At 36.2% G+C, this 27,908-nt stretch overlaps 1 protein-coding gene and 1 long non-coding RNA gene across 3 annotated transcripts in view; one reads left to right on the forward strand and one right to left on the reverse strand.

Moving 5' to 3' along the window:
• The window catches only part of LOC123538010 (NF-kappa-B inhibitor-like protein 1), a 33,146-nt gene extending 8,398 nt beyond the window's left edge, over nt 1-24,748 (forward strand). The window contains exons 1-6 of one of the 2 annotated variants that reach the window (XM_053524459.1): nt 2,795-2,817; nt 9,778-9,973; nt 10,584-10,708; nt 16,994-17,127; nt 20,723-20,831; nt 24,059-24,748. In XM_053524459.1, the coding sequence (XP_053380434.1) occupies nt 9,801-9,973; nt 10,584-10,708; nt 16,994-17,127; nt 20,723-20,831; nt 24,059-24,612 (1,095 nt within the window). In that variant the 5' untranslated portion in view covers nt 2,795-2,817; nt 9,778-9,800 and the 3' untranslated portion in view covers nt 24,613-24,748. Of the gene's footprint in view, nt 1-2,794; nt 2,818-9,777; nt 9,974-10,583; nt 10,709-16,993; nt 17,128-20,722; nt 20,832-24,058 lie in introns of those variants that run through there. The other variant, XM_045322075.2, reaches the window with a different exon arrangement.
• Nucleotides 1-27,908, reverse strand: part of LOC128548893 (uncharacterized) — a 191,344-nt gene that overhangs the window by 2,039 nt on the left and 161,397 nt on the right. The window lies entirely within an intron of this gene.

The following is a 27,908-nucleotide window of genomic DNA, read 5'->3' on the forward strand; positions in this document are numbered from 1 at the left end:
AGTTATTAGATTGGGGTATGTCGTTGGTCGGTTGGGCGGGCGGGCGGGCGGCGTGAAACTGGTGATTCCGGTCAATAACTTTTGTTTCGGTAAAGATATTTGAATAAAACATGGTATGTATGTAGCTTATATCAAGACAAAGGCTATGATTGATTTTGGGGTTTCTGGGGTCAAGGTCAAGGTCACTGTTACTTAAAATAGAAAAAGGGTTTCCTGTCAATAACTTAACTTAGGAATGAGCTATCATGATGAAACTTGGTATGTATGTTGCTTATATCAAGACAAAGGCTGGGATTGATTTTGGGGTTTCTGGGATCAAGGTCAAGGTCATTGTTACTAAAAATAGGGTTAGGGTAAGCATATCTTCTACATGCATGGAGGGATTTTGATGAAAGTTGGCACAATTGTTCACCATCATGAGACGGAGTGTCTTGTGCAAGAACCAGGTCCCTAGGTCTAGGGTCAAGGTCACACTTAGAGGTCAAAGGATACAAGAATGAAAACTTTGTCCGGAGCATATCTTCTTCATGCATAGAGGGATTTTGATGTAACTTGGCACAATTATACACCATAATGAGACGAAGTGTCTTGCGCAGTTCCCTTTCTTAGAATTACTTCCCTTTGTTGTTACTATAAATAGCTTATATTGTAACTTTTTCATTACTAGACGTAGGGAAAAATCGAGACCACTTTTCTGTAGTACAACATGCATGTTACATCCAATTTTGAGGTGTTTTTTGACCAATCTCTACCTGGTAAGGATTTCTGTGTGGACTTACAATTTTTTTTTTTTTTTTTTTTTTTTTTAAAGATTAACCTTAGTTGTTACTATAAATAACTTATATTGTAAATTTTTTATAATTGACTGTAGGAAAAAACCAAGACCACTTTTCTGTGGTACAACATAGTTGTTACTTTCTAATTTTAGGTGTATTTTAAGGTATCTCTACCTGGTAAGGAGTTTTTTTGTGGACTTAGAAAAACAAAAGAATTACAATGATTACTAAACAACCAAAATTAAAATTACATCTGCAAATACAGGTGCTAGAGTAAAGAAATTTGCTGTGACGGGCGTATATTGTGACATTCTGGCACTCTTGTTTATTCTTATGAAAAGTGTTGAAAACCTGGTTTCGTGGCATTGCCGCGTTTCTTGTTTTTCATATGTCATCAAATGTAAAATAAAGCTATCCGCTATAGACTAAATCAGTGTATATGTAAAAAACGTCAGTGAATGAAAAGTATTTGATAGAAATTTAAAAAGCTGAATGTTTTCGAAAAGAGAATACATTATTATTCTGATATATAGTAAAGAAATCTTGGAAAGTTTGTTAAGATGTGGATTTTAAACTAATAATGGAAAAAATGACCAAAGCTATCCTGTACACCCTAAATCAGCGCGTATGTAAACAATGGCTTGGAGAGAAAAAACACATGAATTTCTATCAAAAGCTGAATGTTTTAAATAGAGATGTTTTCTGTCTGATATACTGAAAAAAAACTACTATTTTCATTTCTTTGCATTGGAATGCAGGAAGAATTAGTTAGCTGTCTGCTATACCCTAAAGCATTGTATCTGAATATCAGAGTTCAGACCAGGGTCTTTCAAAAATAAAGTGTTTATTTCTATCACATCTCCAGCATGATTAGTATAAATTGCATTGCATTTGTGATTGTGATGTGCATTGTACACATGAATTTTAAAACTTTGTAATTGCGTGCGTTTGTACATGAATTTACATTTTCATATGTATATATCCCTGTTCCCAAATTCAAAGTTACATATATATTTATCACTTTTATTAATTTTCATAATTATTTTTTCATAATCTACTCCCTGTAATATGTCTTTTTGTTACTTACAAAAATCTCTTAACAAAATGTCCAAAAGTGCAAGGTAGTTAACTACGGTAACAAGAAATGTAATTTCAAATATGCTATGACCGATAAGGATGATAACCGGCATACGTTGAAAACTGACACTAGTGAAAAGGACCTTGGAATTGAGTTTACAAGTAACCTACATTTTGATGAACATATAAATAGAACAGTTAACAAGGTGAATAAAATTACTGGGCTGATCAAAAGGAAGTTCTGCTTTGTTGACAAAAGTTTGTTTCTGATATTGTATAAATCATTAATCAGATCCCATCTGGACTATGGAAATCTTGTTTACTTCCCAACCATGAAAAAGAACAAACAAATGCTAGAAAATGCACAGAGAAGGGCAACCCGTATGATTCCTGAATTGAAGGGTTTGAGCTATGATCAGAGACTACGCGAGTTGAAGTTAACAACGCTAGAATACAGGAGGTGACGCTATGATCTCATTCAGACATTCAAAATTGTTAAAAAAAGTCGATGATATAGACATGGGTGCATTTTTCAAATTTTCTGCTAGTGATCTTAGAGGGCATGAACTTAAACTAGAGAAACCAAGAGCAAAGAAATCCATCAGGTTAAATTCATTCGCACATCAAGTTGTTACACCATGGAACAATTTACCTGCTGAGATAATTAATGCAAAAACTGTTGACACTTTTAAAACAAGGCTTGACAAACACTGGATTAATAAACGTTATGATATGTCAGATATATACTGAGAGAAGTTTTGAACTTTAATGTTTCTAACCAGGTGCAAATATACCTAACAAATATAAGAAGCATATATACTAAGGAAAAGTTTCAGCACACCAGTTATCAACTATATAAATAGATAATCGGCACAGACCGGAACCGTCGATGCAAGAAAAAACAGAAATCGAATGGGGAATATACGCCATATCAGGGCGTCGAAAATTCCCCTGTCAACAAAAGGTAACAAAAGGAATATATGAAAACTGAAAAATGTCAGAAAATGTTGCTCAAAATATAATGTGATTGCACCTTCAACAGAATTTAAGATTTCCTCATCTGTACTTATTTTTGTGAAGAAAAAAAATCTGAGTATAAAAGTCACTTGATAGCTGGATGTTATATTTTTATCTTGAATAATACAATAACAGACATTACAACATTATGCGTATTAATTACTAAACAGTATTCATTTGAATATTTAGGAGCGGTTTAGAGTGATTTTACTGAAAAATAATTTAACCGTATATTTTTGGTTTCGGGCCTTAAATTTCAACACAAATAACATTTACATGTATATGAAAAATATTGTAGAATTTGATTTGATTACAATTATTAAAATCTACTAAGTATGCAATAATTAATCCCTCCGCCACATATCTCCTAAACCCCTTGAAGGATTTTCATGAAACTTGGGTCAAATGATCACCTCATCAAGACGATGTGCAGAACCCATGAGTCAGCCTTGTCGGTTCAAGGTGAAGGTCACAACTCAAGGTCAAAGGTTTGAGCCTGCCATTTTGTGTCTGCTCTATATCTCATAAACCCCTTGAAGGAATTTTATAAAACTTGGGTCAAATGATCACCTTGTCAAGACGATGTGCAGAACCTATGAGTCAGCCATGCTGGCTCAAGGTCAAGGTCACAACTTAGGGTCAAAGGTTTTGAACCTTCCATTTTGTGTCCGCTCTATATCTTCTAAACTCCTTGAAGGATTTTCATGAAACTTGGGTCAAATGATCACCTCATCAAGACGATGTGCAGAACCCATGGGTCAGCCTTGTCAGCTTAAGGTCAAGGTCACAACTCAAGGTCAAAGGTTTGAGCCTTCCATTTTGTGTCCGCTCTATATCTCCTAAACCCCTTGAAGGAATTTTATCAAACTTGGGTCAAATGATCACCTCATCAAGACGATGTGCAGAACCTATGAGTCAGTCATGCCGGCTCAAGGTCAAGGTCACAACTTGGGGTCAAAGGTTTGAGCCTTCCATTTTGTGTCTGCTCTATATCTCCTAAACTCCTTGAAGGATTTTCATCAAACTTGGGTCAAACGATCACCTCATCAAGGCGATGTGCAGAACTTATGAGTCAGCCATGTCGGCTCAAGGTCAAGGTCACAACTTGGGGTCAAAGGTTTGAGCCTTCCATTTCGTGTCCGCTCTATATCTCCTAAACCCCTTAAGGAATTTTATAAAACTTGGGTAAAATGATTACCTCATCAAAACGATATGCAGAAATTATGAGTCAACCATGCCAGTTCAAGGTCAAGGTCACAACTAAGGGTCGAAGGTTTGAGCCTTCCATTTTGTGTCCACTCTGTATCTCCTAAACCCCTTGAAGGATTTTCATCAAACTTGGGTCAAATGATCACCTCATCAAGAACTCATGTGTCAGCCATGTCAACTCAAGGTCAGGGTCACAACTAAAGGTCAAAGGTTTCAGCTCTGTATCTCCTTAACCCCTTGAAGGATTTTCATGAAACTTGGGTCAAATGATCACCTCATCAAGACGTTGTGCACAATTCATGAGTCAGCCATGTCAGTTCAAGGTCCAGGTCACAGCTAAAATCAAAGGTTTACCCTTTCACTATCCATAGCAGTGGCGGGCGATTTAGCTGTCTTTCAGACTGCCTTGTTATATCATGTCACTAATTGTTCCATGACATCAACTAATGTACCGGATCATTCGTTGCTGACTTGGGACATTGAAATACATACAATAGTTAAAGTTTAAACAACAGAGTAATTTCCAAGCCATTATTGATTAGAGATAGTGCTAGAGCCTGATTTAATATTTTAAAAGAAAGATCTTTTAAACTATGTAGATAATGTACAATCATCTTTTACTCTCTTTAACAAAATAAGACTATGTACAAATTGCACCTTCATCTCTCTTCTCTTTGATAAACAAAACTTTTGATGACACAAATCATTATCACTTTTGTATTTATATTACAGCTATAAAGCTGAATTATAAATGCAACAATCAACAATGTTTTAGACTCACAATTTTTTAATAAAATAAGGATATGAAAAAAGTTGTAAAAAACTATATAAAACCTTGGACTTTACACCTCCCTTTTGGGAGGAGTAATGTCTCAGGTTTGGGAGGTGTAAAGTCCTAGGGTGTATTGTCCCAGAGGTGTAAAGACCTGAATTCTCCGTTTCGCGTATTCTCAGGGTTTCTCGTATTCTTGTTTTTTGCCTTAAAGTTTTCAAATAATTTAATTTTTGTTATTTTCTAAACTATCGGCATTTTACAGAATTTTCAAAAAACTCCTTTTTTTTTCTGGTGGTGTTAGCAAATTTGCCATAAATTATTCATTATGCAATTATTTTCCATATTTCTTGATGTATTTATTACAGATTATACCTTTTTATTACACAATGGTAATTTTAATGTTTTAAATTCTACAACTTATTTGTGATGGAAAGTCAAATCTAAATCCACGGGAATACGAGAAACTCTTGTTCCATTTCTGCGTGTGAGGGTGGTATCAAATACTATAACAAAATAATTAAATGGGATAATTTCTATAACATTTTATGGCTCCATCTGAAAGACAAGTGAATTTTCTACAAAATAACACCCAAATGCTGTTTATGAAATGGTTAATCTGTTACTGGGAATAAAAACAACTCCTTAGGCCCCCGAGAATATGAGAAAACAGGATATAACACATTATTCCCTAAAAGACCCTGCTGTAAGTAAGGAGGAACCCAGTTCCGGTTAAAAAAAAAAGTGAAAATACATTTTATGATATCAAGTATGTATACTCTGTTCATTTACTTTGTGAATAAGTCTGGAGATCTTGATCACGAAAACGATGAAAATTGTTTACCTTTCACGTGCATAAATCCATGTTTTGAGGTCATGTGACCTCTAATCCCAGACATAGATTTGTACAACTTTTCACACTCTGAAAATTGATACACAGAATCGTTTTTCGTTTTTTGCGACACAGTTTTTTTTTATATAGTGTCTTCTTCACTACTACATGTATAATCGCCAAGAATATCGTCTAAGTTTAGATCGTCATCCCAGTGGAAAAAGTCCATTTTTGAATAAGCCATTTTTATGCCCCCAAAGGGAGGCATATTAGTTTTCAACTGTCCATCCGTTGGTTCGTCACAACGTTAACTTTTTGCATGGAGGCCAACGTTAACTTCAGCATGAAGGCACTTTACTCGCGAACGACTGCACCCAGGACCTTCAAACTTCACCTGCTGATAGTACTGACTTTGGGGTCAAAGGTCAAGGTCACAGGGGCCAATGTTAACTTTTTGCATGAAGGCACTTTACCTGCGAACCACTGCACCCAGGACCTTTAAACTTCACATGCTGATAGTACTTACTGAGTACACGACCCCTACTGAGTACTGACTTTGAGGTCACCAGGTCAAAGGTGAAGGTCACAGGGGCCAATGTTAACTTTTTGCATGAAGGCACTTTACTCGCGAAACACTGCATGCAGGACCTTTAAACTTCACATGCTGAGAGTACTTATTGAATACATGACCCCTATTGACTTTGGGGTCACCAGGTCAAAGGTCAAGGTCACCAGGTCAAAGGTCAAGGCGCTGCGGGGGCATTTGTCACCATTAGTGACAGCTCTTGTTTTATAACACGCACGCACGCACCAACGTTAAGATTATGAATAGATATGAAATACAATTATATTGAGGCGAATAATTAGTCACACTGAATACCCATATTAATGTTTAAATATTTTTCGCACCAAAGTTACTCAGAATCGTGTGATCCGTATACATTAAAAATGCCGAAGCATTTGTTTTTAGCGGGATCCATTAAAATCTATCTTTTCAATCTTTATTATTTTGTTTGTTTACTTAATCTTTGGCAAATTTACTTAATTAAATTATTAATAATGAAACGATGGAATGATAAACTGTTTTTCACAGTAATTTTTATTTGTCTTGTTTTCTTTCTTCGTTGCAAACTTTATAACTATTGACAAACAGACAGATGATTTTTCTGTTTTAATTTGCCCGGTTAAGATACTAACAGACAGATGAAAAGCATTTTTTTTTATTTGCTCGTTTTAAATAGTCATTTTTACTTTATGAAAACATTTCAGACATAAGATATACCGTATTATCGGTACCGCATGAAAAATGTACCCCATTTTTGGACCAGAATCCGTAACGAGGTTTTATCTACACGCGTGATAACAACTCTCAGGTAAAAATCGATAACGCGACAGGATAGATAGCAGAGATAAGCATATACATGTATATAGCGTGATCTATATTCGTTTTGAGTGACCCTGATCAGACTTAAAAAATGACTGCAGTCTTATATGAAAGAGCTCCCATGAAAAATCACCTGTGCCCCACAAAACAGAATAGAGAAGTAATGTGATTGCTATGGCTGCAAATACAGGGCCTCCTCTGCCATTCGCCAAATTCAAAGAACTGGCTACAGTACAAAATTTTGTTGTGATTTTTTAAAGTTGCTACAAGAATTTTATGAAAATATGGCCAAATTTCAGCAACTGAGATTCAATTTGGCACTGAAATGTCTGGAATTATGGATCGGATGTTTATGTGTATTACTACAATTATTTGTATTAATACAGCAAACTTGCCCTTTCCGAACCAGTTTTTAATTTTTTATCGTTTTACTTCGTCAAGTTTATATTTAAAATATAAATTTCATCTTAAATGCTAGACAAATATGTCACGATCAAAAAAACGTGAAAAGAAATTCGAAACAAAATGTTGTTTGTAACAGATTTCTGTAATTGATCAGACCGGTACTATGCATAATCCAGGTCATACTCGCCTATTCCGAATCACCACAAATAAACTGAAATGGTTTTCTTTTTACTATCCACAACAACATAAAACTACCATCTTGAATCGAAAACTGAAATTATTTTATGTTAGGAACAGAAATCATGGCATTTAAGGCAATTAAATGACTAAAACGATAGGCATAACATCCTTCTCTGGCATTATTGAAATATACTGTTTTAAAATAGTCATGTGGGCGGTCCTGTCCTTCGTGTGAATAAAATAGTCACATTGTATAATAATACCTCCGCCTTTTTCTTTTACATCTGGCCAAGGGTAAAAATAATAACATAAACTGATATTTTGAATCGACATTTTCTACAATTTTTAAACAACATGCTGCAGAACAGAACTGAAAATGTGTGATTCGGAATAAGCACAATGTATGCCATCTATATTTCCTCTTAAGGCACCTCAATGGTCAAGTTGTTTTCGATGTGGCATATACGACTGGAAAAAGCATAAAATTTCCTTCTTTTTAATCTCCCTTTCGTTTCATTTCGTTAAAAAGCTAGAATGCAAGTGCTTCTTGAATCTGATTTTTTTGTTAACATTTGTCAGATTTCTTAATTTAATGCATTAGATATAAAACTAAAACATAGCTTACGGGTTTTCTTGACGTATGCGCGACAGGTGCTTAAAAGCTTGGAAATGAGTCAGTTTACAGACTGGTTCGGAATAGGCGAGTTCACTGTAATAATCTATAACTTCTGAATGCAAAACATGATGTATAATTTGTTATGTCTTAGACTGTTAAAATTAAATCTCGACATTTGAAAACTTTACAAATATTTTAAACAAAAAAAAGTACGGTATAAATACACATTTGCACCAACAACCGAGATGAAGAGAAAAATGTATTTGAATAATTTCTGTTATTTATATTGAAACTGTATCAACAATTTTACTTAAATTATTATTGTCCGTAAGTATTGACCTGGCACTCATTAATCTTCGCCAATATTTTCGGGCGTTTTCGTTATTTCACGTGATATTCGTGTCGTGAAAATATCTAGATTTATCAAAATAATCAATTTAGAGAATCAACGGCACAGTGGTGTAGTGGTAAGCTCTCCGACTTGAAAACACGTTACCATGGGTTCGAATTCTTTTCTAACCATTTTTTAAAATATAATTCCTTGTGTTTGTATTTGTATCTATGATTATATATTTTTTTATGATACATTGCATTTTGTATCGCTAACAACAGTTCTTTGAATTGTCCATTGAATGAATGAATGCTTGTCTGGTCCTGAAGATTTTAAACAACATTTTGTAGAACGGTTTTATGTACGTAGAAGAATGGTAATTGATAGTAGAGTATTTCGTTGATAAAACATGATAAGTGTGACAAGTTTCCGTATTTTACAGATAAAATCATAAAAAAAATAATTTGGTCAGTCAGAGGACTCGAACACTCAACCCTGAGATTAGTGGCAAAACGCTTTGTCCGCACAGCTATATCTGCACATGATACGTGATGGTATATAATAGGCTTTTCAATAGCAATATCATTGTTTAGGTTCGGACACCGAAAATTAATTTACGGAAACATACGGAATATTCATGAGTGCCAGGTCAATACTTACGGACAATATCATAGAAACCAGTCGCCCAATAATGTTGTCATAACTTCTGACCCAACCCTTTTGTATATTTACATTGGTGTATTTATGTATGCTTGTTGTATGTGTGTGTATTGAATATGTATATATATACAATAAAATATGTCAATTAAACTAAACCAGTCACTAATAATAAATGCTTCAAATTTAAAAGTTTGACCTGTGAAATTTTTAAACCTAACAGAATCTCATTAGGCCTATAGCCTAATTAAAGAAATTGAGTCTCTTTTCGGGTGAATGTTTGGAAATGAAGACTCCATAAACAGCAATCGTCTACTGACTCTGTTAATTACTATGTGCATTGTCTACTGAAAGAAGCCCAAACAACACCGATTCAAAAGAATACCACAAATTTTCAACTTTATAGTATTCACGATTTCTGTTTTCTTTTTCACATGTCTCACTGTAATGCCACACTGTTGGTGCTATGAATAAATGTCGGTGCTGCAAAGCTCTGCTATGAATTTGTTTCAATGTTTCAGGTGAATTTCAGTTTTAGAGAAGGATGAGTTCCAGCCAAATTATATCTAAGGTAAAAAGGTATATTGAGGAAGACAGACCAAGGAGATTAAGGACATATGTAAAGAAACATCATATAAACTTGTCAGACATCACACTAAACAAGGGTAGAAATCTTCTCCATTACTGCTGTAAACATGGATTTGGGCCAATAATGAAGTAAGTTTGCAGAATTTTCCATTTGTATTAAGACAGACATTAAGGTTGGCAGAAATGTTCCATTTGTAACAATTGTAACATGTAGGTTTGCAAAAATACTCTATTTGTATTAATTCAAGACCGTCAAAGCAAGTGCCACTAAACATGAAACATGTTCTGTATACTTTCTTGAAACTTACAAGATGTTGTATCATGAATTAAGGTACTGGATGCATAATGACAGCAACTTCCGTGTGATTATGTATCCTCTGTATACGATTTCCATGTGATTATGTATCCTCCATATACAATCTCTGTGTGTTATTATGTATCCTCCGTACACAATTTTCATACGATTATGTATCCTCCGTATACGATTCCCATGCGATTATGTATCCTCCGTATACGATTTCCATGCGATTATGTATCCTCCGTATACGATTTCCATGCGATTATGTATCCTCCGTATACGATTTCTGTGTGATTATATATCCTCCGTATACGATTTCCATGCGATTATGTATCCTCCATATACGATTTCTGTGTGATTATGTATCCTCTGTATACGATTTCCATGTGATTATGTACAAATGGAAATTATGATTGTTATTACCTTAAATAATATTTTCAGGTACCTTTTATCAGAAGGTGTGAGTTGCTTAGACAGGGATACAAGCTTGAATACTCCAGTACATGTTGCACTTCATCGTGCTTTAACACTTGAGGACGAAGGGAAAACGGCTTTAACAACACAGTGTAAGTCACATTTATCAAGTCTGATTGGACAGTTTCCTACATCTAACAGCAGCTAAATTCCTGTATTTAGTCTCTCAGATGTTGGAGGTATGTAGAATTGTCCAGGTCAGTCTGTAGCATTTAATAAAGGGAAACGTGTCTCTTCTCTCATATTTTCATGACAATGGATACTATCAAGAATGAGATGTCAGGAACAATTAATATATGTGGTAGAGCTTCTTTCACAGTTGCAATTGAATAAATGTGTATAAACTAAGTCACAATTCATTTACACCCTTAAGGTAGTTCTGCACGTTTGATAAACCGGAAGTGATGGCGTAACGTCATTTATCCGGAAAACGTAGAATAAAGCCTAGATTTGGCGTACGGAAATGAAAATGATTTTATGATTTAATCGAACCCTGTGAGTAAATTACAATGGCACTGTTGATATATTTCTAAAGTCAAAATATGATATTAAAACATATGACATGTTAATTTTTTTTTAAAAATGTCTTAAAATTAGCGTGAAATGTCCGGTTCACTATAATCTTGGTCAAATATCTCAAAAATAAGCACATGGACCTATAAATTTTATTTCACCAAATTATAGGCAATGTGTTTATTTACAACTGTGAGAAGTTTCATCAAAATCTACATTGTAGAAAAATTTCTATTCGCGAAAATGTTATGAAAGTTATGATTTTCCCATAGACTCCCATTATGAAATATTGCGTGAGGTCCAAATTTTTCAAATCAGTCTAGCAAAAAATCAAGCACACGATCCTATCCTTTTTATTTGCTGAATTTTCTAGGTATATTCTGAAGTTTTGAAAAATCAGAGTTTAATCAAATTCTACATTGTAAAAAAAATTTTGATCCAAACGTGCAGAACTACCTTAAGGAGGTAGGTTACCTTGTTACAAGGGTAAATTGAAATTAGTTGAACCGCAGCATTTTTTTGTATTTCGTGTAATATGAAGTTTTAACTGCTACAATCTCAATTTCGTTTGTCTCTGTCTCTTCAAGTTCAGTTTTTATCCAGGTTTGAAGAACATGACCCTCTAAAGGTATTTCATATTGAAAGAAGAAGGAAAATACGGATATTTAACACTTTTCAGTGTATTTTAGTTTCATTGATACCTGTAAAAGTCTGCATAATTGATAATTTTACTAGTTTGCACGTTAGCTTTCTAATATAAGCTTAAAATGTATATGTCGCGGGGCTCTTGTTTCCATGGTAACGCATTTTCTCTAATTTTTAGCTCACCTGTCACAAAGTGACAAGGTGAGCTTTTGTGATCGCGCAGCGTCCGTCGTCCGTCCGTCCGTCCGTGCGTAAACTTTTGCTTGTGACCACTCTAGAGGTCACATTTTTCATCGGATCTTTATGAAAATTGGTCAGAATGTTTACCTTGATGATATCTAGGTCAAGTTCGAAACTGGGTCATGTGCGGTCAAAAACTAGGTCAGTAGGTCTAAAAATAGAAAAACCTTGTGACCTCTCTAGAGGCCATATATTTCTCAAGATCTTCATGAAAATTGGTCAGAATGTTCACCTTGATGATATCTAGGTCAAGTTCGAAACTGGGTTACGTGCCATTAAAAACTAGGTCAGCAGGTCAAATAATAGAAAAACCTTGTGACCACTCTAAAGGCCAATTTTTTCATGGGATCTGTATGAAAGTCGGTCTGAATGTTTACCTTGATGATATCTAGGTCAAGTTTGAAACTAGGTCACGTGCGGTCAAAAACTAGGTCAGTAGGTCTAAAAATAGAAAAACCTTGTGACCTCTTTAGAGGCCATACTTTTGAATGGATCTTCATAAAAATTGGTCAGAATGTTCATCCTGATGATATCTAGGTCAAATTCGAAACTGGGTCACGTGCCTTCAAAAAGTAGGTCAGTAGGTCAAATAATGAAAAAACCTTGTGACCTCTCTAGAGGCCATATTTTTCATGGGATATGTATGAAAGTTGGTCTGAATGTTCATCTTGATGATATATAGGTCAAGTTTGAAACTTGGTCAGCTGCGGTCAAAAACTAGGTCAGTAGGTCTAAAATTAGAAAAATCTTTTGACCTCTCTAGAGGCCATATTTTTCAATAGATCTTCATGAAAATTGGTCTGAATGTTCACCTTGATGGTATCTAGGTCAGTTTTGAAACTGGGTCACATGCGGTCAAAAACTAGGCCAGTAGGTATAAAAATAGAAAAACCTTGTGACCTCTCTAGAGGCCATATTTTTCATGAGATCTTCATGAAAATTAGTGAGAATGTTAACCTTGATGATATCTAGGTCAAGTTCAAAACAGGGTCACGTACCTTTGAAAACTAGGTCAATAGGTCAAATAATAGAAAAACCTTGTGACCTCTGTAGAGGCCATATTTTTCAATGGATCTTCATGAAAATTGGTCAGAATTTTTATCTTGATGATATCTAGATCAAATTCAAAACTGGGTCACATGAGCTCAAAAACTTGGTCACTATATCAAATAATAGAAAAAACGACGTCATACTCAAAACTGGGTCATGTGGGAACAGGTGAGCGATTCAGGACCATCATGGTCCTCTTGTTAAACAACTTTGTATAAAAATATGGGTTTTCGACGGCTTCAGTGCCATTCTTTTAATGACCAACATGGAATATTTGGTTAATATTATCAGCAAAATACCAAGCACTTTACATGGTACCCTATTTTTCTCAAAGTTTAAAGTAACCATGGCAACAGAGATGTTTAAAATAGCTTATATCTTGCTTTTTGTAGTAATTTCTTATAAAAAAATATTGAATAAGATTATCTTTCTAGTTAATGTAGCTTTAAAACATATTATTTCTAACATAAGTTATATTTTCGTGTTATTTGCATTTATTCAAACAAATTTCACAGCTTAGAATACTTACAGCAGTACCCCTCGCCTGGCATTTTTCATGGAAAAATCGTTCAGCATGCTGTTATTATTCTCATGGATATTGTTGAAATGAAAATAAAAAGCGGAAGCTGTGTTTCTTAAATAGACCAGTGTCAACGCTATTGAATTTCACATTTAGATATATAGGTCACGGGCTTCGTTTCCATGGTAACATCAATTTAATTCAAGAAACCACAATTTTCTACTGAAATTTGAACAATTTTAGATCTTAATTTAAGTATATAAGTAACAAATTATCAACGGAACCTGAAAAATAGGTATTACAAATCAAACTGCTAGATTTTTATTTGAAAATGGCCGTAACAAGTAACCTTTCACACAACTATATTCCAAATAACTTGGTTACCATCGTCCATTTTCTTACATTCCTCATAACATTTCAATATAACTACACAAAAGAAGCAAAATATTGATTATTATTCAGAGCAATAGACTCATAAAAATATTTCAGCAAATAATGGTTATTTGAAAATAGTTGAAATAAAGTAAATGCACAGAATTACGTACTTTCAAGATAAAAGTTATTAATTTTGCGCGGTAACTGACACGTAACGTCATGACGTCAATGACGTCATTTTAAAGCAACATTGTTTTGAAGCGTTTCTGCGGCAATTTATTCTTATTTCTGCATTATTAAGCCATAAAGCATCAGATCGAAGACAGGTTCATGATTTGTTTTCAGAAGAATGAATATACAAACACATTCAGTTTGTCGTAAACGTTGTCGTAGATCGTCACGTTAGCTTCCGGTTGGACATGCGCACATACAAATATGAAGGTAACCTACCTCCTTAAGTGAAAACCTGAGTGAAGAAACAAAGTTTTTGTGGTACTGTGCTTCTAGGAATTATTGGTCTTTGTTATTTTCAGTCTATGCTGTATATAGAAGTGTTATTTGATGTCCACATTTCTTGTTCTGTATCTTTCGCAGACTTCAATATTAACTTTTTCGATTGTGACTGTTGCAGAAAATCTTGTGGAATATTTTGGCAAAACTGTTATTTGAGTTTAAGGAGGCCTGTGACAGTTAAACTTATTATGTCTTCCCCACACCGAGGGAGACATATTGTTTTTGCCCTGTTCATCCGTCCGGCCAGCAGTCTATATGTACACTTCGTTTCTGATCAATAACTGAAGAAACATTTGACCTAGAACCTTCAAACTTTATATGGTGGTAGGGCTTGTGGAGTAGATGACCTCTATTGTTTTTTGGATCACTCCATCAAAGGTCAAAGTCACATGGGCCTGAACATGGAAAACCGTTTCCGATCAATAACTTGAGAACCACTTGAACCAGAATGTTGAAACTTCAAAGGTGATGATTGGACATGGAGAGTAGATGACACCTATCGATTTTGGGTTACTTGATCAAAGTTCAAGATCACAGGGACCAAAACATGGAAAATGGTTTCTGATCAATAACTTGAGAACCATTTGACCCAGAACCTACAAACTTCATAAGATGATAGGATTTACAGAGTTGATGACCCTAATCGTTTTTGTGGTCACTTGAGCAAAGGTTAAGGTCACAGGGGCCTCAACATAGAAAACTCTTTCCGATCAATAACTTGAGAACCACTTGACCCAGAATGTTGGAATTTCATATGATTATTGGACATGCAGAGTAGATGACCCCCTATTGATTTTGGGGTCACTCAATCAAACTGTTTTCAGTTGATAACTTGAGAACCACTAGGCACAAAATGTTGAAACTTTGTGGGATGATTGGACATGCCAAGTAGATGATCCTTTTTGCAGCAAACCTTCAGTGTCTCTTTGACTCTTACTCCTGTCCCCTGTTGACTTCTTTCCAGTTACTACTATGCATTGAGGGAGACATGCGCTTTTCTAATGCAAAACTAAAATCTATTTCCATTCTAACACGTTCTAATTACTGTGATTACACCAGGAAGGAATATTAATCAGGAATCGGATCCCTTTTTAGGTGGAATAGCTGAAAATAGGTCATTTTGCGAAACATGTTTTAATTGACAAGACAATATATGGTAAAATCCTTCTTAGTTTATATAAAAGAAAATCTTCAAAGTGTTAGAATTGATATTTATGCCCCCTTTTAAAGAAATAAGGAAATATTGTCTTTCTCTGTCTAAATATTGTCTTTCTCTATCTATCAAGTCTGTCTGTCTGTTGCTTTGTCTATCAGTGAACAGTTTATTGATTGTGTCATCTTTTAGACTATATCTTTGTTTTAAATGTCAGATACAAGAAGCAAAAGTACTTTAATTCAGTCTAGTGTGCCAAAATCTTTTTGGCAGGTTTTAGGACATTTAGTAGAACAACATCCTCCTCTCATGATCTAGTGCAGTCACATCCTTATTCATGGGATGATTGCTTATGGTAACTAGATGATCCGTAATGTTATGTGGTCGGTATGTTAAAGGTCAAGGTGACAGTTACTTTGATACTGAATATGGTTACCAATCAATGAGTGGAAGATGCTTGAATCACACTTTGGTCTACAGTAATCATAGGATGGTTGCCTGTTGTCATTAGATGACTCCTATTGTTTTTGAGGTCAGTTGGTCCATGATCACAGTAACCATTAGAATCAGTAACTGGAAAATGCTTTGACCTGCAGCTGTCAGACTTCATAATTGAGCCGTGCCATGGGAAAACCAACATAGTGGCTTTGTGACCAGCATGGATCCAGACCAGCCTGCGCATCCGCGCAGTCTGGTCAGGATCCATGCTGTTCGCTAACAGTTTCTCTAATTGCTATAGTCTGTGAAAGCGAACAGCATGGATCCTGACCAGACTGCGCAGATGCGCAGGCTGGTCTGGATCCATGCTGGTCGCAAAGCCACTATGTTGGTTTTCTCATGGCACGGCTCATATGATGATCACCTATAGTCAGAAGGCGACTGGTAATATTTTTAGCTCAGAGGAAAAAAATACATTGACATTGAAACTGAAAATGGTTTCTGGTCAATAATTAAAGACAGTTGAGCATATGGTCATCACACCTTATATAAGTACTTAGCACTTCTATATGTGGCTAGTAGATGGTCCCTAAGATGGTTGCCTGTGCTTAGATGCATTTACTGGTGTCAGTATGTCAAAGACCTTGAAACTTAAAATTGTTTCTAATCTATAGCTGGAAAATCTTGAGGCTTGCAGCCATTACTTAATAGCATGAATTTCTGTTTGGAGTGGTAAACTCTAGTTTATGAGAAATTACGCTCAAGGTCAAGCATACTTGAGAGTTAAAATAACCCATAGCTTTTCCTCTGACAGACCGTTGTTGGGACAATACAGCTCTTGTTATTATAATGTTTTAACTTTTTCAGTGTAAATTTGTCTATTCAAAACTGTTCATACTTTCACTCAGAGACCTGATTAACTATTTCCAGGTTACACAGAAATGATACTGCCATTGATAGAGCGATTCCCTGGTTCCCTTGACATGAGAAATAAATCTGGTGAAAGTTGTAGAAACCTTCTGCATACATTGGTACAGAGAAGGGAACCATCACAAAAATATGAGGTACCAGGCTTATAATTACATGTATAGTAAGTCTCATCAATGTACAAACATAACTTGTACATATGTAAATTATAGGGATGTCAGTATATGGCCATTTTGTTAACCAGTTAACTGCGAAACTTTCAGTACAGTTGCTTAACAGAATAATTGATGATTTTCAGCATAGTTATGGCCCTTGATTTATCAGATTTTATTATGCTTTGGCCATTGCTCTTACATTATTGAGGAGAATTCTGTGAAACCTGATAGGAGTGATCAGTGTCAAGCGTCCTTGTGCATATTGCTGGCATGTTCTGGTTCAGTGCTTTTCAGTTGAGTTATGGCCCTTGATTTGTTGTAATTTACTATGTCCAAATAATATTTGGAGCAATTACACGAAACTTCACAAATGTGATCACTGTCAAGCCTAGTTATACATTATCATCAGTATGTTCCATTTCAGTGATTTTCAGCAGAATTGTGGTCCTTGGTTTATCGTATTTTACAGTATTTACTCTGCTTGTCTGATTTCATTCAAGGATATGTCTGTCATTCAGATAAAACTATAAGGAGGAAGTGACTGCATTTTAAACTGAAAGTAGCACACTATTGATTTTAAGTCATTAAAGTAATGTTGTTTGAAAATGTCAGTATATAAGAATAAGTTTAAATCTTTCAGTTTTATGTTTATTATTTTACACCATTTTTAGCTAAGCTGAACACAAAGTGATTAGGATGAGCTATTGTGATTACTCACTTTCTGTTGTTTGTCCACACATCCTTCAAATGTCATCAACTCTGAGGAATTTTATTTCATGCAGAACTAAAGTTGCCATGACAATTGAAAAGATAAGTCTTTTCCAAAACTGCAAGGTCCAGACCAGAGATATATGGTTATAAAGCATCAACTAAAAGTCTTCTACCAGATTTTTACAAATAGTGCCATAGGGATCAAAATTGGCCACACCTTTGATTCATTTGTTTTTAGCTCACCTGTCACATAGTGACAAAGTGAGCTTTTCTGATCACGCAGCGTCCGTCCGTCTGTCCGTAAACTTTTGCTTGTGACCACTCTAGAGGTCACATTTTTTGTGGGATCTTTATGAAAGTTGGTCAGAATGTTCATCTTGTGCCAAAAAAAACTAGGTCAGTAGGTCTAAAAATAGAAAAGCCTTTTGACCTCTCTAGAGGCCATATATTTCACAAGATCTTCATGAAAATTGGTCAGAATGTTCACCTTGATGATATCTAGGTCAAGTTCGAAACTGGGTCACGTGCATCAAAAACTAGGTCAGTAGGTCTAAAAATAGAAAAATCTTGTGACCTCTCTAGAGGCCATATATTTCACAAGATCTTCATGAAAATTGGTCAGAACGTTCACCTTGATGATATCTAGGTCAAGTTTGAAACTGGGTCACGTGCCATCAAAAACTAGGTCAGTAGGTCAAATAATAGAAAAACCTTGTGACCTCTCTAAAGGCCATATTTTTCACGGGATCTGTATGAAAGTTGGTCTGAATGTTCATCTTGATGATATCTAGGTCAAGTTCGAAACAGGGTCATGTGCGATCAAAAACTAGGTCAGTAGGTCTAAAAATAGAAAAACCTTGTGACCTCTCGAGGCCATACTTGTGAATGGATCTCCATAAAAATTGGTCAGAATGTTCATCTTGATGATATCTAGGTCAAGTTCGAAAGTGGGTCACGTGCCATCAAAAAGTAGGTCAGTAGGTCAAATAGTGAAAAAATGTTGTGACCTCTCTAGAGGCCATATTTTTCATGAGATCTGTATGAATATTTATCTTGATGGTATATAGGTCAAGTTTGAAACTGGGTCAACTGCGATCAAAAACTAGGTCAGTAGGTCTTGAAATAGAAAAACCTTGTGACCTCTCTAGAGGCCATACCCTTGAATGGATCTTCATGAAGATTGGTCAGAATGTTCACCTTGATGACATCTAGGTCAAGTTTGAAACTGGGTCACGTGCCTAAAAAAACTAGGTCAGTAGGTCAAATAATAAAAAAACCTTGTGACCTCTCTAGAGGCCATACTTTTCATGGGATCTGTATGAAAGTTGGTCTGAATGTTCATCTTGATATCTAGGTCAAGTTTGAAACTGGGTCAACTGCGGTCACTAGGTCAGTAGGTCTAAAATTATTAAAATCTTTTGACCTCTCTAGAGGCCATATTTTTCAATGGATCTTCATGAAAATTGATCTGAATGTTCATCTTGATGATATCTAGGTCAGTTTCGAAACTAGGTCACATGCGGTCAAAAACTAGGCCAGTAGGTATAAAAATAGAAAAACCTTGTGACCTCTCTAGAGGCCATATTTTTCATGAGATCTTCATGAAAATTAGTGAGAATGTTCACCTTGATGATATCCAGATAAATTTCAAAACAGGGTCACGTACCTTCAAAAACTAGGTCAATAGGTCAAATAATAGAAAAACGTTGTGACCTCTCTAGAGACCATATTTTTCAATGGATCTTCATGAAAATTGGTCAGAATTTTTATCTTGATAATATCTAGGTCAAGTTCAAAACTGGGTCACATGAGCTCAAAAACTAGGTCACTATGTCAAATAATAGAAAAAAGACATCATACTCAAAACTGGGTCATGTGGGAAGAGGTGAGCGATTCAGGACCATCATGGTCCTCTTGTTTATAGAGTTATATAGGAAGAGCTGTAAAAATCTTCTTGTCTGAAACAGTAATGCCCAGAGTTTAGGTATTTGACATTTCGCTTTATGTAGTTGTCCTCTACCATCCTGCCTCTTGGGTCAAAATAAGCTTATTTGTTTTACATAGACTTACATAAGAAAAGCTTGTTGTCTAAAGCCGTAATGCCTTAAGCTTAGATATTTTGAATGTAGCATTCTGTAGTGGTGTACTATCAAGTCTATTCAGATCATGCCCCTGGGACCAATATTCAACATAACTCCACCCTTGGGTTCACTTATTTTACATAGACATATATAACAAAAACTTTAAAAATCTTCAGGTCTAAAACACAACTGCCACTGGCTGAGATATTTGACATGTAGCAATTTTGTAATGGTCTTCTTCCAGTTCTGTTCATATCATTCTGGGATAGATCTTAGGTATTTAACATGTAGCACTGTCTTCTACCAAGTTTGTTCAAATCATGCATCTGGGTCAAAACCATTCTTGCGACAGAGTTAACTTGTTTTCCATAGACTTATGTTGATAAAACTTTAAAAAAAACTGGCTTAAACTGAGCTTAGATAATTGGTTTGTAGCTTTGTGTAGTGGTTCTTTACGAAGTTCTTTTAGATGTTGCCCCTGTGGTCAAAATTGGCACCATCCATAGAGGTAACTAGTTTTACATTGACTTATGAGTAAAACTTTGATAATGCAAAAAGACCAATATGTTGCATACCACTACACACTGGAATGTGTAAAATAATTTGCCATTTAGACACCATATGTTAAAACCAACATTTGAACTAAAAGCAGCATGTAACAGTTTGAGTCAGGTGAGTAATATAGGGCCATCGTGACCCTCTGGTTTAGAACGGATGATTTTTGTCGTATGGTGGTATATCCCACTTCATCCATCATGCATACATACTGTTCATGTATATTGTAGGACAGTAAAACTGGAGTTGATTCTGATCTAGACGAGACAGCCTGGAGAGACAAACTAGCAGATGAATGCCAGTATGAATATAGTACAGCATGGGGCAAATATGAACAGGGTTGGTTTGTTTCTTTCTTAAAAATAAAAAAGTCAAATAGAACCTCTGAAGCAGTGATCATTGCCAGTTCAGACAAAAATTCAAATAAAGAGTTTTTAGCTTGACTATTCGAGTTTTGCATGCAAGTACATATGGCTATAATTTAAAGGCTTTGAAACTTATTTTTTCTTTTCCTAGGTCAATTACCAACCTCACTGGGTTTAGTCCCATAACTCTGTCATGTATTTTGGCCAAATTATGCTCCCTTTTGGACTTAAAAAAATGTGGGTTAAAGTTTTACATGCAAGTTGCTATCTCCAAAACTAATGCAGATATTGAATTGAAACTTCAGAGTTATAAAAGTATTTGATAGCATCAAGTCCTATAACTCTGACATGCATTTTGGCCAAATTATGCCCCCCCCCCCCCCCCACTTTTGGACTTAAAAAATCTTGAATAAAGTTTTGCATGCAAGTACATATAGCTGTTACTTAAAGGCATAAAGCTTTGAAACTGGATTTACTATCTACAAAACTAATGCAGATACTGGATTGAAATTCTATAGGTATTTTAACGTTTAGGGTAATATTCCTGCTTCTGGGACAACTCTTCAAATAGTCGAGCATTGGCTGTCTTACAGACAGCTCTTGCTTCTTTTAGAAGGATACAGGAGGTTAGAAAGGTATAGCTGAATGTATACATCAGCTTAGAAAGATATAATAGCTTAGAACATCATGTACAGCAGCTAAGGCAAGTATATTGGCTCTAAGGAGATACCTGAACATATACTACAGGTTAGAAAGGTATAGCTGAACATATACTATAGGTTAGAAAGGTATAGCTGAACATGTACTATAGGTTAGAAAGGTATAGCTGAACATGTACTATAGGTTAGAAAGGTATAGCTGAACATATACTATAGGTTAGAAAGGTATAGCTGAACATGTACTATAGGTTAGAAAGGTATAGCTGAACATGTGCTGCTGGTTAGAAAGGTATAGCTGAACATGTGCTGCTGGTTAGAAAGTATAGCTGAACATGTGCTGCTGGTTAGAAGGTATAGCTGAACATGTGCTGCTGGTTAGAAGGTATAGCTGAACATGTGCTGCTGGTTAGAAAGGTATAGCTGAACATGTGCTGCTGGTTAGAAGGTATAGCTGAACATGCTGGTTAGAAAGGTATAGCTGAACATGTGTTCCTGGTTAGAAAGGTATAGCTGAACATGTGCTGCTGGTTAGAAAGGTAAAGCTGAACATGTGCTGCTGGTTAGAAAGGTATAGCTGAACATGTGCTGCTGGTTAGAAAGGTATAGCTGAACATGTGCTGCTGGTTAGAAAGGTATAGCTGAACATGTACTATAGGTTAGAAAGGTATAGCAGAACAAGTACTATAGGTTAGAAAGGTATAGCTGAACATGTACTATAGGTTAGAAAGGTATAGCTGAACATGTACTATAGGTTAGAAAGGTATAGCTGAACATGTGCTGCTGGTTAGAAAGGTGCTGCTGGTTAGAAAGGTATAGCTGAACATGTGCTGCTGGTTAGAAAGGTATAGCTGAACATGTGCTGCTGGTTAGAAGGTATAGCTGAACATGTGCTGCTGGTTAGAAGGTATAGCTGAACATGTGCTGCTGGTTAGAAAGGTATAGCTGAACATGTGCTGCTGGTTAGAAAGGTATAGCTGAACATGTGCTGCTGGTTAGAAGGTATAGCTGAACATGCTGGTTAGAAAGGTATAGCTGAACATGGTTTGCTGGTTAGAAAGGTATAGCTGAACATGTGCTGCTGGTTAGAAAGGTAAAGCTGAACATGTGCTGCTGGTTAGAAAGGTATAGCTGAACATGTGCTGCTGGTTAGAAAGGTATAGCTGAACATGTTCTGCTGATTAGAAAGGTATAGCTGAACATGTGCTGCTGGTTAGAAAGGTATAGCTGAACATGTGCTGCTGGTTAGAAGGTATAGCTGAACATGCTGGTTAGAAAGGTATAGCTGAACATGTGTTGCTGGTTAGAAAGGTATAGCTGAACATGTGCTGCTGATTAGAAAGGTAAAGCTGAACATGTGCTGCTGGTTAGAAAGGTATAGCTGAACATGTGCTGCTGGTTAGAAAGGTATAGCTGAACATGTGCTGCTGGTTAGAAAGGTATAGCTGAACATGTGCTGCTGGTTAGAAAGGTATAGCTGAACATGTGCTGCTGGTTAGAAAGGTATAGCTGAACATGTGCTGCTGGTTAGAAAGGTAAAGCTGAACATGTGCTGCTGGTTAGAAAGGTATAGCTGAACATGTGCTGCTGGTTAGAAAGGTAAAGCTGAACATGTGCTGCAGTTAAGAAAGATATAGCTGAACATGTGCTGCTGGTTAGAAAGGTAAAGCTGAACATGTGCTGCTGGTTAGAAAGGTAAAGCTGAACATGTGCTGCAGTTAAGAAAGATATAGCTGAACATGTGCTGCTGGTTAGAAAGGTAAAGCTGAACATGTGCTGCTGGTTAGAAAGGTATAGCTGAACATGTGCTGCTGGTTAGAAAGGTATAGCTGAACATGTGCTGCTGGTAAGAAAGGTATAGCTGAACATGTGCTGCTGGTTAGAAAGGTAAAGCTGAACATGTGCTGCAGTTAAGAAAGGTATAGCTGAACATGTGCTGCAGTTAAGAAAGGTATAGCTGAACATGTGATGCTGGTTAGAAAGGTATAGCTGAACATGTGCTGCTGGTTAGAAAAGGTATAGCTGAACATGTGCTGCTGGTTAGAAAGGTATAGCTGAACATGTGCTGCTGGTTAGAAAGGTATAGCTGAACATGTGCTGCTGGTTAGAAAGGTATAGCTGAACATGTGCTGCTGGTTAGAAAGGTATAGCTGAACATGTGCTGCTGGTTAGAAGGTATAGCTGAACATGTGCTGCTGGTTAGAAAGGTAAAACTGAACATGTGCTGCTGGTTAGAAAGGTATAGCTGAACATGTATACAGCTTAGAAAGGTAAAGCAGACAGAATTACTTAGGAAATCTTCCAAAATTGTCTGACAAATCTTCACAGAACATTTTCTTTAGCACCATTAACAGCCTTTCTAAGATTTTTGTCATTATTGCATCAAAAAGATTGTTGAATGAATTTTTCTGAAAGTTATATGAAGTGCTCAGTGTATTTTCTCCAAACTTCCCTGCTACGTAGTAAGATCATCTTTTACATGTGTTAAAATTATGCCAGGAACAGACTTAATGTCTTATAATAACCTTTTACCTTCTATTTTTAGGTTTTACCAGTTATGAAGCTGAAAATGAAACTTATGATGACTGGGCAGATAGAATAAGAGAGGAGTTTTATGCAAGGAAGAGGGCCAGTAGCTTGCATTATCAGAGTGCTGAAAGTACCAGGCAGAAATCTAAACGTAAACATTCAGATACAGGTCAGCAAGAAAATGAAAGCTTGGAAAGTGCTCGAGCTAAAATGAGGAAGAAGTTTGAAGAGAACAGACAACAAGAACGAGAGATGGATGTGTTAAAGAAGAGAATGAAATATGAACAAAGATACAAACAGCTGTTGGAGAACAATTTTATATCAGTGTTAAGGTTTGATGATATACCATGGCCTAGTGTTAAAGGGCAGGAACATGATATAACAGTGCTGTTTGAAGGGATGGATAAAGCAGGGATGGAATACAAGAAATATTTACGAGACCAACAGATTCGCTGGCATCCTGACAAGTTCTTACAAAGATTTGGAAGATATTTGGACAGTGCAGAGAAAGAGAAAGTTGTACAAAGAGTAACAGTTTTATCTCAGAATTTGAACAAGCTGGTAACTTAACTATGATTGACTTAGCTAGGCTTCACTTAGCAACGATATAATAGTATTATCAGCTGTTACTGTGATACTGTAACTCAATATTGACATAACCACTTTTAACTTAAATCAGTTTACAGAAATAAATTTGTTACCGGTATTTTGTTACAGAATTTCTTTTTTTTTTAGCTCACCTGAGCCAAAGGCTCATGGTGAGCTATTGTGACTGCTCATGTCTGTCGTCAGTCGTCCGTCGTGTGTCCGTCAACATTTTCTAAAAAAATCTTCTTCTTGAAAACCACTGGGCAGAATTACACCAAACTTCACAGGAATGATCCTTGGGTGGCCCCCTTTCAAAATTATTCAAAGAATTGAATTCCATGCAGAACACTGGTTGCCATGGCAACCGAAAGGAAAAACTTTAAAAATCTTCTTCTCAAAAACCAGAAGCCCTAGAGCTTAGATATTTGGTATGAAGCATTGCCTAGTGGACCTCTAGCAAATTTATTCAAAACATGACTCCGGGATCAAAATTGACCCTGCCCCAGGGGTCACTTAATTTTACATAGGAAAATCTTTAAAAATCTTCTTCGCAAAAACCAGAAGCCCTAGAGCTTAGATATTTGACATGTAGCATTGCCTAGTGGACCTCTAGTAAAATTATTCAAATTTTGACCCCGCCCCAGGGGTCACTTGATTTTACATAGGAAAATTTTCAAAATTTTTCTAAAAATAAACCAGAAGGCCTAGGGCTTAGATATTTGACATGTAGCATTGCCTAATGGACCTCTACAAAATTTGTTCAAATCATGACCCCCGGGTCAAAATTGACCCCACCCCAGGGGTCAATTGATTTTACACAGGAAAATTTCAAAAAATTTCTAAAAATAAACCAGAAGGCATAGGGCTTAGATATTTGACATGTAGCATTGCCTAGTGACCTCTACAAAATTTGATCAAATCATGACCCCTGGGGTCAAAATTGACTCTGCCCCAGGGGTCACTTGATTTTACAAAAATTTCTAAAAATAAACCAGAAGGCCTAGAGCTTAGATATTTGACATGTAGCATTGCCTAGTGGACCTCTACAAAATTTGTTCAAATCATGACCCCCCGGGGTCAAAATTGACCCCGCCTGAGGGGTCACTTGATTTTACATAGGAAAATCTTCAAAAAATTTCTAAAAATAAACCAGAAGGCTTAGAGCTTAGATATTTGACATGTAGCATTGCCTAGTAGACTTCTACAAAATTTGTTCAAATCATGACCCCCGAGGTCAAATTGACCCTGCCCTATGGGGTTACTTGATTGTATATAGAAAAATCTTCAAAATTTTCTAAAAATAAACCAAAAGGCCTAGAGCTTATATATTTGACATGTAGCATTGGCTAGTGGACCTCTACAAAATTTGTTAAAATCTTGACCCCCAGGGTCAAATTGACCCAGCCCCAGGGGTTACTTGATTGTACATGGGGAAATCTTCATAAATTTGCTAAAAATAAACCAGAAGGCTTAAATCTTAGATATTTGATATGTAACATTGCCTAGTAGACTTCTACAAACTAATAAAATCATGACCCCCGGGGTAAAATTGGCCACCTCCCCAGGGGTTACTTGATTGTACATCGGAAAATTTTCCAAAAAAATTCTAAAAATCATCAGTTTGACATTTGAAACATGTAGCTCATATTACTCAGGTGAGCGATCCAGGGTCATCATGACCCTCTTGTTTGATCTCAGCATTGATACATTAAACTGAAAAGTTTCATCGGTTTTTGATCTTGATAGCTGGCTCACCCTTTCCTCAAGTTTGAAACATTTAAAGTGTGATAGCTAAAGTTTTAGCCTAAAGAATGCATAAAAAATAGCAAAATTTGAAAAGCAAAATACTAAAGTTGAAATCACAGTCATTGATACTGAAGTGGGATATTACAGAGTAAATTCTAGCTTTTAAATGTGGTAATATTTGAGGATGTAGTTTTCCAACAATATAAAGCTTTTAAAATGAAGAAGTAGTATGGTAATAGACTTGTCAGTTAGTAATTTCCATGTGATTTCATGTTTCTGTATGGTGTTTTGGCATTCTTCAGACAGTGATTTAGATACAAGCATCTGGTTTTCTGTTCTTACCAGAGAATGCCGAAATCTACCCATATGTTAAAACTGCACTTACCATTGGACCTAAAATATTCAATTCAATTTTCTTCTTTTTGTCAACCCTGAAGGGTCTATGTTTGACCCATCTCAACACAGCAGGAACAGAGCATGATTACAAAGGTTTAGTTGTCAGATTGAGACTGCCAGAGGAACAAGTCCTTTACAGAGCCTAGACACCATTTAACAACAGCTGTAATTATGCCTCCCACCCTACAGTGGTGTGAGAGACACATTGATCTACTCCTGTCTGTCACAAATCTTGTCCACACTCTAAGTCAAACATTTCTTATCCAATCTTCACCAAACTTGAACAAAATGTGTTTGACCATAAGTCCTCGTTCAAGTTTGATAACTAGCCAAATATGGCTCTTGAATTACCGAAAATCGGCCTTTATACTCTTGTCTGGACTCTAATTTGAAAATTTCTCATCTGATCTTCACCAAACTTGAACAAAATGTGTTTGACAATAAGTCCTCAGCCAGTTCGAATAACTAGCCAAATAGGCCCAGGCACTTCGGAGTTATGGCCCGTGATTTACTGAAAATTGGCCTTTTTACTTTTCAAAGGTATATTTGTAGTGAGTAATCAGTACATAAAGACTGACTTACTATTTAGATGATTAGGCAGTTGTAGGAGACATGCGCTTTTATCAAAAGCAGCTCTAGTGTATTAAAATTTTTATAGCAATAAATAAACTGAAAAATACTATACATCAAAGACACATTTTGGAAGTTGATGTATTATCGACGGATAGCTCAGTGGTTTGCACACTGGCCCTCCAATCCTGAGGTCGGGGGTTCGATCCCCGGCAGCTACTCGGGAATTTTCAGAAACACTTTTCAGTGTTTCCCACCCAACTAGAGGTGTACTGGTCAGGAACCCAGGCAATCCTTGCATGTATCAGTGCTATACACTGGGCACGTTAAAGAACCAGGCTGTCTATTCGCAACGAGCTAGGCTAAGTCAGCCGGACAAGCCTGTATCTGATTTCTGATCTCTGTCGTGGGGGCTTTGTCTCACTCTGTCCCTCTAGTCAGATCGCTCTGTGTCTGTACTAGTAGAGGATGAATTATGCGCCCTGTGTGGCTGCATTTGAACTATGTAAAGCGCCTTTGAACGTGAAATTGATCATGAAAAGGGCGCTATATAAATCTGGTATATT

The sequence above is a fragment of the Mercenaria mercenaria genome, chromosome 15 (assembly GCF_021730395.1).
Source record: "Mercenaria mercenaria strain notata chromosome 15, MADL_Memer_1, whole genome shotgun sequence".
NCBI lineage: Eukaryota > Metazoa > Mollusca > Bivalvia > Venerida > Veneridae > Mercenaria > Mercenaria mercenaria.